This window comes from Electrona antarctica (genome assembly GCF_951216825.1).
Source record: "Electrona antarctica genome assembly, chromosome: 4".
In the NCBI taxonomy this organism is placed as follows: domain Eukaryota; kingdom Metazoa; phylum Chordata; class Actinopteri; order Myctophiformes; family Myctophidae; genus Electrona; species Electrona antarctica.
The window spans coordinates 50,397,863-50,411,367 of record NC_136809.1 but is presented as its reverse complement, the minus strand read 5'-3'; the positions used below and the strand labels follow the sequence as shown (position 1 = coordinate 50,411,367).

At 44.8% G+C, this 13,505-nt stretch overlaps 1 protein-coding gene across 2 annotated transcripts in view; it reads left to right on the top strand.

The window, feature by feature from the left end:
• rgs12b (regulator of G protein signaling 12b) overlaps nt 1–13,505 on the top strand; it is a 126,476-nt gene that overhangs the window by 85,234 nt on the left and 27,737 nt on the right. For both annotated transcript variants that reach the window (XM_079500075.1, XM_079500074.1), the window contains exons 10-15: nt 755–898; nt 2,377–2,562; nt 5,717–5,861; nt 6,615–6,709; nt 9,069–9,302; nt 12,625–12,698. In XM_079500075.1, the coding sequence (XP_079356201.1) occupies nt 755–898; nt 2,377–2,562; nt 5,717–5,861; nt 6,615–6,709; nt 9,069–9,302; nt 12,625–12,698 (878 nt within the window). The remainder of the gene's footprint in view (nt 1–754; nt 899–2,376; nt 2,563–5,716; nt 5,862–6,614; nt 6,710–9,068; nt 9,303–12,624; nt 12,699–13,505) is intronic.

The window sequence follows — 13,505 nt, the reverse complement described above, 5'->3', positions numbered from 1 at the left end:
CGAAATAAATCTGGCAGCAGATGAGTTAATTGAACTGTGAAACATTGCAGATCTTACTGTAATCACATACACATGCACTGCACTGTAGAGGCCGATCACACTGTTTGGCATGGATGCATGGATCTGGACTCCAGGTGCTGTACAGATGATAGAACAACAAGCCCTTCATCTCTATCTCTCTCTATCTCTCTCTCTCTCTCTCTCTCTCTCTCTCTCTCTCTCTCTCTCTCTCTCTCTATCTCTCTCTCTCTCTCTCTCTCTCTCTCTCTCTCTCTCTCTCTCTCTCTCTCTCTCTCTCTCTCTGTCTCTCTCTCTCTCTGTTGAGTGTTGATTTCGTCGACTCAAACTATGATGGAAAATGTTCGTCGACTACCTCTTTTCACTGACGAAAACGAATTAAAAACGATGTTATGATGACTAAAACTGAGACTTAATATATTGAGAATTTCGTCAAAAACAAATGAAAACTAGAATGTTAGGGAGGGACTAGTGGAGAAAAGGTCCAGTAGAACTACAAGACAGGTTATTTTATGCTTGGTTGCATGCTGGAAATCGGCTATTTTCAGCATGCAAGTAACCAAGTGTAAAATTAGTTATTACGACGCCATCAGGGCCAGCCAAAATAACATTTTAGTTGACTCAATCAACTGTAGATTTTGTCGACTATGTATGACTAAACTAACCTGAATTGTATTCAAAAGACACAAACGATTTGCTGTCGAGCTCAACTCTGCTCCGTTCTGTGTCCTTCCAGCTGTCTCAGCGTGCCAGGGAGATCTACAACAGCTTCCTGTCCAGCAAGGCCACCACGCCGGTCAACATCGACAGCCAGGCGCAGCTGGCCGACGACATTCTGAACGCCCCGCGGCCCGATATGTTCAAGGAGCAACAGCTGCAGGTGCATGGCATGGAGCGCACGCACGCACGCACGCACGCACGCACGCACGCACGCACGCACGCACGCACGTGAAATTGTAAAATTACTGTAAAATGAAAACCAAATACATACAATATAAACACATACACATATAAGTGTAAAATGAAACCAAATTTGTTTTCATTTTACACTCTCAAGAATTAAACTATTGTTAAACATCTACATCATTTAATTTACAATAAGTCCAATCAGAGAATGAGGAAGAATTGTTATTTTGATCAACGTTTGCCCGGTATCTCCTATGGTACCAACATCAATACAGCATTACATGGAATTGAATCCAACGACAACTTATCCAAGTCTTGGGACTGAGAGGCTGAATCTCGTCAAATGGTGGTCCGTGGGCTCAAATTCTGAATACATAATTGGCCTTGATATGAAAAACTGTTGACAACCACACTGCTCTAGCTGTTGACCCAGTGTGAGGTTTATCTGCACTGTCATCTCGGACAGCATGATGGATCTGAATGGCTGCATAGATGATGTTGTGTGTATCTGTGGCGTGAGGGGGTCGCTCCGTTCACTGGCTGAATAGCTGCATTGATTGCAGCAGCTCAAATGTTCAAACTCTGATAAGAGTCACAAGTCTGTGGTGATACACCACGTAAATAATGCTTATTCCTTCTTTCTGACCCGATGTCTGTCTCTCTCTCTCTCTCTCTCTCTCTCTCTCTCTCTCTCTCTCTCACTAAAGCAGAAATAACTTTCTAAGAAAGTGTCTTGTGTGCGTACGTGACTGCGTAGTCACGTACGCACACAAGACACTTTCTTAGAATTCTGCTGAGTTTACTGAGATCTTGTGGCACCATTGACTTGACACCAGATTCAATTAATTGCATTTTAATAGCGCTTTTCCAAGTGCTCAAAGCGCTTTACACAATGGTTCATTCATTCATACATTGGGAGGTGAAGCGGCAAACAGTCGCCGCCAGCGTCCTCACTTCCCACATTCACACACCAATGGTGGCGAGCTCGCACCGACCGACTCATTGGAGGCAATGTAGCCCCCTTTTTGAAACTAAGACCTCGCCACTCGCCCTACACACTTCCACTTGCTTTGAGCATAGATATATGAACAATAGAGACGGCACTGGAGGCGAGGGGAATCCCGGTGCCGTCTATTATTTATATATCTATGCTCAAACCAAGTGGAAGTGTGTAGGGCGAGTGGCGAGGTCTTAGTTTCAAAAAGGGTGTTCAAGTTCAGTGTCTTGCCCAAGGACACTTCGACATGTGGACAGGAGGAGCCGGGATTCGAACCGCCGACCCACGGATCATTGGACGACCTGCTCTACCTCCTAAGCCACATCCGCCCTAAACACCTACATAAAACACAGAACTGTGAAGATCAACATTGAGTTTTTGGATTCTTTCTTGAACTCTTGTCTGTCTGTCCTCCCTCCCTCCCCTCCTCTCCTCACCCCCTGCCTCTTCTCCAGATCTTCAACCTGATGAAGTTTGACAGCTACACGCGCTTCCTCAAGTCTCTGCTCTACCAGGAGTGCATGCTGGCTGAGGTGGAGGGTCGGCCCCTCCCGGACCCCTACCACATCCCCAGCAGCCCCACCTCCAAGCACAGCACCACAGGCTCCTCGGACCGATCCAACCTCTCCACGCCCAAGAAGGTAACCCCCCCCCCGGCAAAATCCTAATTTAGTAAGAAATTGACCCAATATGGACCCTTCATTTTTCACACTGACAGTTAACCACATGTCCTACCCAAAATGTTGAACCTGGGTCCCCCTGTGCACGTGCTGAAATTTTTACCAAACACTTTATTATTTTTATGCCAGCTGCGTATATATATTCGTACACCCGGGACGTTATCTGCCTATCTCTATTCGTATTTTAACATTGGTCCGGTTGCTAGGCAACGCCTCTGTCACCCCCAGCACCAGGATCTTTGCACACGCCCCCCATTATTTTACCTCCAGTCAAAGTAGGATTTTCAACGCCTCGTACCTCTGAAACTACGAGCGCTGTCCATGGTTTTCCTGATTCATCATCCGAGGTTCGGATGTCATTTGTGGTTTTGTACCGCATCGCTCCCGACAACGTTTCTGGCCAAAGATAAACAGTGTGTGCTAACGCTAATAATAGCCGATCGTTACAATGAAGTGCTCCATGCCGTTAACGCACTGTCCTGGGCGCGGTGATCGCTGGGGTGTGGTCAGCACTGGTTTTCTGCACCTGGCCGGCAGGACACAGGCTTCCCTGTTGGCCCGGTGTGGCCAATGCTATAGCTGGTGCTGGTTGCACCTCGGTGATGGCTGCGCCCAGGGTGGCACTCCGTGGTTTCGTCTATAGCTGGAAGCCTGGAGGAGAGGGAGGGGCAGTGACTTGGCCAATCACTGCTGACCCGCCAACTGGAGAATGTAGTGGCTGAGGGTTGAAACACTCTAAGAAGGTTGGGGACCACCTGATGACCTCTCTTCCAGGCCAAGGCTTCATCCATTACAAATGGATTATAATCGCATCTTTGATGTATTTACAAAATCGGGGAAGAAGTGCTGTGGAATTTTGACCGTAGTCAAACGTAGTAAACGTCATAGACGTGGAGGTTTTAGTGCAATAGGAATAATGTTATCATTGAATCCAAATTCCATGTCGGCACTGTACTCGCTGGATCCCGTGCATTTCCTGTTTACGTCTGCAATTTCAAAGCTTGTGCGCTCAGAGTGCGCGAGGATGCTAATTATTTATGTGCTCAATCAACCCCATCTCTCTGTGGCATTATCTATGCATACTTGTTTCTGCTTTGAGTCTCCTGAAAAAAAACCTCACTGACTTACGGTCACCTGTCCCTGATGCATTGCATGCACAATGACATGTTTAACTCATTGGACATGCATGCAGCGGCTAAGGTACATAAATGGTAGTTAATTACCCTGCCGCCGAGCAGATATAATATTCAGTCGCCATTATTTTTTTTATATCACTGATACTGTATTTATCACTGTGACAAAGTCATGGCATGTCATGTGAAAGTCATGCCCCCCACACCCCCTAGCTTAAAGTAGTAGGGTGACCAGATCCAAACTGTTCATTTGAGGGACAAGTATCCCTACACAATACTTGTGTCCCACACAAGTATTGTGTAGGACAGGACAGGGTTTAATAGCAACTAATTACTTAAGTTGCTTTTAAATGCCTTGATCATGTCATATTGGTCGAATATGACATCAAGGCATTTAATAGCAACTTAATTAATTAGTTGCTATTCGGCCTAATATTGCCTATAATTTTGTTATTAAACCCCTCTGGCGCCTGACCTTTTTTTTCCCAATGCAAATTTTGGTCATGGGTGGTATGGCCGACTTGATATCGTAGTTTAGGGGAACTTTCTTGTGTTATTTTAACATGCTTAAAACACATCTTGCAGAAAAAGAGAGAGATTTACAACTGAAAACCAACTAGGCCATAGGGGACTAACTAATAGGGCATTTGAACACTGATGCTGCCAGTCACAATGTGACAGGGTCTCAATTTGTGGGACGCTTGAAAAGTCTTGGAAATGAGGGACTGTCCCACGCAAAAGGGGGCATCTGGTCACCCTATAGGCGGTAGTGGTAGTACACTACGACAGGATCTAAATGTGACAATAAACGAGCAGCTATATCGCTGCAGTTGTTTTAGTTCTATTATATGAACATCTTCTACCATACAGATTGGTGGTCAAAATAAAGATGTATTCACTAAAATGTTGACATAGTGGAGCTTTAAGCCCTAATGTGACGCTGTAGTACGATCAAGTAGAATGCTAAATAGTGAAAATTGCCCCTGTGAGCTTGTACATCTGCTATAGGTATGCGCGTGACATCATCATCAAACCAGGAAGTTATGCAGGAACGCCTACTGAGTGGCAAAAAACTACTTTCTGGCCTTGACAGCCCATTCATCCACACAGAAAAGTCCTATCTGATTGCATTAAACAACGTTAAACAATGTTAAACTCACTTTGCATGTTGCTTTGCCACTCGATTTGCCACTCGATGTGCCATTCACTTTAGGCATGTGCATACCCTCTATTTTCTCTCTCTATGTACTTTTTTTGGGTAACATTTATCACCTATAGTCACGCGCCTAGAATAGGGAGGGCACATTTGATTGCATGTGCCAGTTATTGTAAGAGCAGGGTCTCACTAGGTCGTGATCATCAGGAATGCGACTGCTGTTCGTCAAAGTGTTTTTTTATTATGTCAGCTGTGAGACACAGGCTCCAGCTATTTGTCGTAAAAGTAACGGATCACCCTGATTATATACAACCATTCATTTAGAGTTTTTCCGCTCGACAACAGACCGCATGCGGCCGTTTGTGCGCGTGGGTGTGCTTGCGCGCACACATTGTTTACTGTGGCTTGCTGTCTGTTGGTCTCACACTGGAGAGAGACACACGCACACACCCTCATGTGTGTGTGTGTGTGCACACGCACTGGAGTGTGTGCTGCATCGTGTCATTTTTATCTCTTAAGTTGTACTGTTCTCTCTCTTAGTAAAGTTTTATCTCTTAGTTGAACACAAACTTCCTAACCTCCTTGGCAGCAAACAAATCAATTTTTATTGCAAACTTTTCTTCTCTTAACCCATTTTGGGCGGGAATCCTTTTTGGTGTTAGCATTATGTTATGCTTTAACTATTGAAAAATCGAAGAACGACTGACACAGAAACATAGCTTTTTCAGGAAACTGTCAGGATGTAGAAGACATTTATAGAATCTGATCTCAGGCCTAAATGGGTTAATGTTTGTTCCTGCCTGTGTTGTTTTTAACTTTGTTTTAGGAGGACAAGAAGACCAAGTCGGGACGTTCCCTGGACAACGAGTGCCGGGATGAAGGAGGGAGGAAGGGCATGTTCTTCTCCTGGTCCCGCAACAGGAGCTTCGGCAAAGGCCCCAAGAAACGAGACCTGGCCGATTTCAACTACAGTCAGTTACACCTTCTGTATCTCTGGTTTTCGAGCGTAGCATGCTTTTTTTTTTTTTATAGCCAAATATGATTCATATTTTATATCATTTATTTATTTATTTGACCAGTTTTTGTATACCATTGCTGTCATGGCCCTTCATTTGTTGTAGAGATTGATTGATTGATTGATTGAAATCTTGGGGGACCTGTCCCTGTTTGATTGAGATCAAGGTTTATTATGTGGCTGGGTGATGATTGGAGCTATAGAGATGGCTGAGTCTTCTGAGAAATTTGGAGGGAATATTGTCATGGCCAGTGGCCTTGTTGGGTTGTAGGGCACTCAGTTTCTTAAGTACCTCATCAGTTGTAACTTGTTACCATTACCGGCTTAAAATCGTCGTTACAAACACCTAGGTTTCTGTAGAAGGTTTTAATGTGCTCTACACCAAAAAGCAGTTTGTTAACCAGCCCTGTTGCTATGTTTGTGAAGAGCTACATGATAATCACAAAAGACTACAAGATTACATTTTGATCACGTCATCGCAACAACACAGTAGGTTACGAAAGTAACCCATGTTCTTGGACTATTCGGTTTTGGCTCTAAAATCAACCGAACCGAATTCCGAATATGCATTTTTTTTGCCACTATTCGGCCGAATAGCTTCGGTGGCTGAATATTCGTTGCATCGCTCCTTTTTATGCCCAGAAAGCTGGCCCCCTTTCAGTCCACACACTGCTAATGAGCTAATTCTGTTTTATTTCCTTGTGGTCAGATTTCTCAGGCAGCAATGGCCGCCGGGAATCCCAGGGTTCACTGTCGTCTGGAGCCAGTCTGGAGCTGGGGACGCCGGGGTCTGGGAAGAACGAGGTCAGTGTCAGCCAGGGTTGATTTTGAAAAGCGTGTGTGTGTGTGTGTGTGTGTGTGTGTGAATTCAAACCAAATGGAAAATCCAAGGCTGAGCGTGTTTCAGGCTATCGTCATGGGTCTACTTAAACCAACACATCTGTCATGGCAGATGGCTTCCTCCTTTATCACGGCTATAAACACACGCTGCTATAGTCTGTAGTCCCCCGTCATCCTTTTCCACTTTTCTGTATCGCCACGCGTGTCTCGTCTTGGCGTTTTAACAGCATTGAGGAGAACGATGCCATCCACTCCGGCATGTCAAGATGACCAGAAAGGTCTTAAGCCATATAGACCTGAAGACATAATGTTATTATGTTATCTATCGACTGTGATTGATCTAAATGGGCGTATCGGTGGCCCAGGGGCCCGTTATCTCAGGCTCCGTCTATGCTCGCACGTGGGTGTTTTCAGCCCTCAGCTATACTGTATCCGTCAGAATCCAGAAAGCCCAACCCGGTATAGTCACTTTGAGTGGCACCCCACAAAGCCACGGGTAAACGTGTACTGTATGTCGGTCATTACTAACGCTACCCCTAAACCCTATACCACACCTAACCGCAAGCACGACGCAACGCATGTCGGACCAATGCATGTCGGGAGCAACGGGGGTGATTTGTGTAAAAAAGAAAACTGTTTGCGGTGGACACAGAAATAATGGCGTAAGCAGGATTCGAACCCAGGAGGTATGGGTTCCCCCCCCTCCCAGTGAGCTGTGGCGTTCCACAAGGAAGCATACTAGGGCCTCTACTGTTCCTAATATATGTAAACGACATGACTTCAGCCTGTGACTGCAACTTGTTCCTGTTCGCAGATGACTCAGCACTGCTGGTCTCGGACAGGGACAAACTGCAGGTTGAAAATGCCCTCAGCTCTGAACTCGGTAGAATCTGCACCTGGCTCGCTGATAACAAACTATCTTTACACCTGGGAAAAACTGAATCCATTCTCTTTGGCTCTATTAGTAATCTCAGCAAGGCAAATGGCTTCTTGGTTAGAGTGGGTGACAATGTTATCACACGTAAAGATGAAATTACCTACCTAGGTTCCATCCTGGAGGCTAATCTTTCCGGTGATAAAATGGCCACCAACGTAATCAAAAAAGTCAACCATAGAACAAGATTCCTCTACAGGATCTCCTCACTGGTCAACAAAAACACCTTGAAGACCTTAACAGGAGCCCTTGTACAGGGTTTCTTTGACTATGCATGCACCTCCTGGTACCACAGCACCTCAAAGGCCCTTAAAACCAGGCTCCAGACTTCCCAAAACAAACTGGTCAGGCTCCTACTTGATCTAGCCCCCCGAACCCACCTCACCCCTGCCCACTTCGACAGGCTGGAATGGCTTAGGGTCGACGACAGAGTACAGCATCTTGCAATGGGTCTGGTCCACAAGATTCGATACACCACCAAGATACCCATGTACCTGTCTAGATACTTCCTTAATGTTAACGAAGTCCACACCCACAACACCAGAGGGAGTGCAACGAACCATGTACAACCCAGATTCGGCACAAACAAGGGACTAAATTCTTTTCGCTCCTATGCCACCAAAATGTGGAACGCCCTACCAACTGTCATTAAGACATGCGAATCCCTTGACTCCTTCAAAACCGCTCTCAAAGGGCACCTACGGATGGCTGCAATTCGAAACTGGCCCCCGTAAAATCTGAATCCCCCCCCCCGCCCCCCCCCCTTCTTTCCCCTCACTGTATATATTTCTTTTCCCTTTTTACCTCCCTTTTGATGAATTCCTGTTCTGTCTATAGAAGTGTCTATTTGTATGTCTCTAAATGTTTTGATGATTTGAACATGGTGGACCCTGTTGGAAACAAGTGTAATGCTTAATTGGGTCGTCCACTCACAGTTAACAGCCTTTGTATTGAGTTTGTGCTTGAAATGTACTGTAATTCTGCAAACTGTTAATAAATTCTTCAATCAATCAATCAATGGATTGAAAGTCTATTGCCTATAACGAGCCATGCTACAAGCTGGCTGCTGGAATGCTTTTCCAGAGTCTACTAGATTATCACAACGCCCAACTGTCTGTCCCTCCATAAAAAAATATAAAAATAAAGGCGAAAGCCACACAAAAAATGAAATGCCCAACTCATGTAAAAAAAAAAAAAAAAAAAAAAAGGGAAAACCCCTGCCCAGTAGGAGAGGGGTATGAAAAGCCCTGCCCAGTAAGGGGAGGAGATCCCCTCCCAGTATTTCTTACAGATATAGCTGAGGGCTGATTTCACCCAGCACACCTATGCTCATTCTCCCTCTCCTCCTCCACCTCCTCCACCTCCTCCTCCCCCCCCCCCCCCACACAGGGAGACCTGCCCCGCAGCTCCGTGTCGGCGCCGGCGGAGCGTGGCGCTGGGGGCAGCGCTGGGGTCAGCAGCAGCGCCCCCCTGAGGCAGTGCAACATCAGCCTCCCGGACGGCTCGTGCTGCTCGGTGCCGCTGCGGGCCGGGGTGTCCATCAGGGACCTCCTGCTGGGCCTCTGCGAGAAGCTCTGCATCAACCTGGCAGCCGTGGACCTGTTCCTGGTGGGAGGGGAGAAGGTACGCGTTCATGGATTAAGAGTTCTCAGTCGCCGCGGCTGATTTCAGTCGTTTGGATTCTGGAGATGCCAGCATTTCTTCTATTTAAGCATAAGAGAATACGTTGGCGGTTGGTGAAAGGGCCTTTCTGTGTGAAGTTTGCATGTTCTCCCCGTGTCCCCTAGGGTAGGTACCCTCACATGTTCTCCCCGTGTCCCCTAGGGTAGGTACCCTCACATGTTCTCCCCGTGTCCCCTAGTGTAGGTACCCTCACATGTTCTCCCCGTGTCCCCTAGGGTAGGTACCCTCACATGTTCTCCCCGTGTCCCCTAGGGTAGGTACCCTCACATGTTCTCCCCGTGTCCCCTAGGGTAGGTACCCTCACATGTTCTCCCCGTGTCCCCTAGTGTAGGTACCCTAACATGTTCTCCCCGTGTCCCCTAGGGTAGGTACCCTCACATGTTCTCCCCGTGTCCCCTAGGGTAGGTACCCTCACATGTTCTCCCCGTGTCCCCTAGGGTAGGCACCCTCACATGTTCTCCCCGTGTCCCCTAGAGTAGGTACCCTCACAAGTTCTCCCCGTGTCCCCTAGGGTAGGTACCCTCACATGTTCTCCCCGTGTCCCCTAGGGTAGGTACCCTCACATGTTCTCCCCGTGTCCCCTAGTGTAGGTACCCTCACAAAAAACATGCAGAAATCCTGGTCTCTAAACTAGCTCCCCCTGGCCAGCCGGGGCGGCTGATGGAGGGGAAAGGAACTGGTCGGAATAACGTGTTCCTTCCACACGCTACATCCAACCGGGGAAACTCTACCCTGTCAGGTGAAAAGAAGCAACTTGGACCCCTCATGCATAGAAGGAAGCATGAGGTGTTGGCAGAGGAAGTGTAGCGCCCAGGATTACATTAGATAATTGACACTGGGTGAAAAAATGGGTTGCAAAATCGTGGGATAGAAATTATAGAGGAAGCATAAGCGAATGAGCCAAAGTAGTCTACTTTTGCTTATTTTAAGATTAGAGCATTCCAAGTGGTCATTGAGCATTGTGTGCAGAAACATCTTCCATAAAACCCTAATGGTCTCGGGACATTTCATGTAAAATCAAACGGTAAAGCCTCAGTCTGTGATTCCTTCACCTGATTGGCAGTATGTAACGGCATGGAACAATATTACTAAAACATCTTAATTTAATTTACATATTGTGTTTTAATTATTTAGGAATTATAGGTAGTGTGGGGGCACGCTGTTTCAGTCGTGAGATTTTATTTTGCTTTACTCCGTGCATGTTCCACCACATGACCGTCATTATTATCGCCCATGGTGGCTGGCGAGTTATTGGAAGCATGTTGACTGTTAAAGATAAACTTTATCGTCCATTAAGTTTTACATAATATGGTAAATCTGCCTCTGGCACACTGGCAGTCCATTTACAACAATAAAAACATTCATTACTGTACATAGAATACACAAATGCCTTAACCCATTTTGGACTGAGATCAGATTCTAAAAATGTCTTCTACATCCTGACAGTTTTCTGAAAAAGCTATGTTTCTATGTCAGTCGTTCTTCGATTTTTCAAAAATAGCAGACCTACAAGCTCGTAGCTTGAGCTTGTAGATGTGCTATTTTTCAATAGCTAAAGCATAACATAATGCTAACACCAAAAGGGGTTCCCGCTCAAAATGGGTTAAGTTTGACATAATAATTATGGTAAATCTGCCTCTGGCACACTGGCAGTCCATTTACAACAATAAAAACATTCATTACATAGAATACACAAATTGCCTTAAAATAACCTACTATCTAAAATGCATCCCCAGAATAACGCAGCAACAGTGATCATGTGTTGTAGGGATCAATAGGTGGTAGAGCTATTTAAACCATTTTCTTATTTAAAATGTCCACCGCCGTTGGCACAAACACTGTCTTGTAACCCTTCTGTTTTTTGCTAATAGCACTCTAAGGCGCCTGACACATAAAAGAGACAGCTGTCTCTTATGTACTTGTCAGGCGCCTAAGCCTCCTGCCTGCATGTTAACCCATTTTGGGCGGGAACCCCTTTTAGGATTATGTTATGCTTTAGCTATTGAAAAATAGCAGATCTACAAGCTCATAGCGCGCCACCGAGTGGCGCGCTATGAGCTTGTAGGTCTGCTATTTTTGAAAAATCGAAGAACGACTGACATAGAAACATAGCTCAAAATGGTCAAGTCAAAATGGGTTAAGAGGTGAAATTCGGGGCGAAGAAGAGGGTGGGTGGAATCATTGTAAATCTGAACTGCCTTCTTGGTTATGGAGTCGTACTTGTATACAGTCACAGTTGTTTGCTTCCAATGATCTTACTAGGCTGGTTGACTACCTGGAACTTCGAAGCCTAATGATACTTTTGTACTTTTACTCGAGTACATTCTGAATTCTGGATTTTACTTGTAACAGAGTATTTCTACATTTCAGTACTTAAAGGACCACTTCACCACTTTTCAACATCTCTTCATATATTTGGTCCTCACTAATGTTCATGATAAAACACCACCATTTTTTCCTACTCAGTCTGTGTCTCATAGGAGGGCTTTGGGCAGTTCGGACACCCGTCCACCAGTGACATCATCATTAGGCAGATTTTTTTTAACAAGATTTGTTTTTAAAAATTAAAATATATTTAGATTTTTATTATCGTGAGAACCATGGCTTCAACTTTTGCATTGCAACTTTTCAGGAAAAGAAATCCTGCCATTTCTATTAGCTTGGATTCACCATCGATGATGTCACTGGTGGACGGCTTTCTGAACTGCCCACAGCCCTCCTATGAGACACAAAAAATTGTAGTATTTTATCATGAACATTAGTGAGGACCAATTATAGGAAGAGAAGTTGAAAAGTGGTGAAGTGGTCCTTTAAGTACTTTAAGTACTTTTTCCACCACTGCATTAAATACCGTTGGTGCTGCAGGATGTAGAATAGTATTAATCCTCTCTCTCTCTCTCTCTCTCTCTCTCTCTCTCTCTCTCTCTCTCTCTCTCTCTCTCTCTCTCTCTCTCTCTCTGTCTCTCTCTCTCTCTCTCTCTCTCTCTCTCTCTCTCTCTCTCTTCTCTCTCTCTCTCTCTCTCTCTCTCTCTCTCTCTCTCTGTCTCTCTCTCTCTCTCTCTCTCTCTCTCTCTCTCTCTCTCTCTCTCTCTCTCTCTCTCTCTCTCTCTCTCTCTCTCTCTGTCTCTGTCTCTGTCTCTGTCTCTGTCTCTGTCTCTGTCTCTGTCTCTCTCTCTCTCTCTCTCTCTCTCTCTCTCTCTCTCTCTCTCTCTCTCTCTCTCTCTCTCTCTCTCTCTCTCTCTCTCTCTCTCCCTCCTCTCAGCCTCTGGTTCTGGATCAGGACTGTATGACTCTGTGTTCTCGGGATCTCAGACTGGAGAAGCGCACTCTCTTCAGGTACGATTGATTGATTGATTGATTGATTGATTGATTGATTGATTGGAAATGTTATTGTAGAATGGGTACAGTTCAAATGAAAGTACAGGTCAATCCAAAAACTGCTACGAGGATAAAACCAGAAAAAGCACTAAGATCAGGGTCCTCCATCTTCAATTCATCAGAACATTTAAAGACATACAAATATGCACTTCTATGAAAAAGAGGAAATCATCATTAAAGCAAGAGAAAAAAAGGGAAGAACGTGTACAGTAGGGGTGTAATGTATATAGTACAATATAGTAACTGCATCGAAAAATTTATTTTAATTTCAAGAATCGAAGTATATCGAAATGAAAACAGCAACATTGACTATGTATCGTATCCTATCGAATAGTTTTGCTATGTAAATAATCGATTGTATCAATACTACATTTTTGTGCATGGTATTTATCAAGAGGGGTTTAATTACTTAGTTTAAAATAATGTCAATGTATTTTAAATAGTTACTGTATCTATTTCAAATCATTGAATCGTATCGTATCGGGTCGCCATAATGAACCAATATCGTCCATGTATCGTATCGTCAACCATGTATCGTGATACGTATCGTATCACTGTTAACACATTGAGAGCCCACGCAAAACTGCCCAAAAATCACTTTCACCTAGAAAATCCATTCACATTTTTTATAATTCAGCTGACTGTGGAGACACATGCTGGAACTTTTTACTTTGAAATGTTTTATAGTTTCGGAGTTATTTAATTTAAACGCCAAATGCATTCTCAATGGCGAAAACACAAACTTTGGCACCACTTATTAAAAAA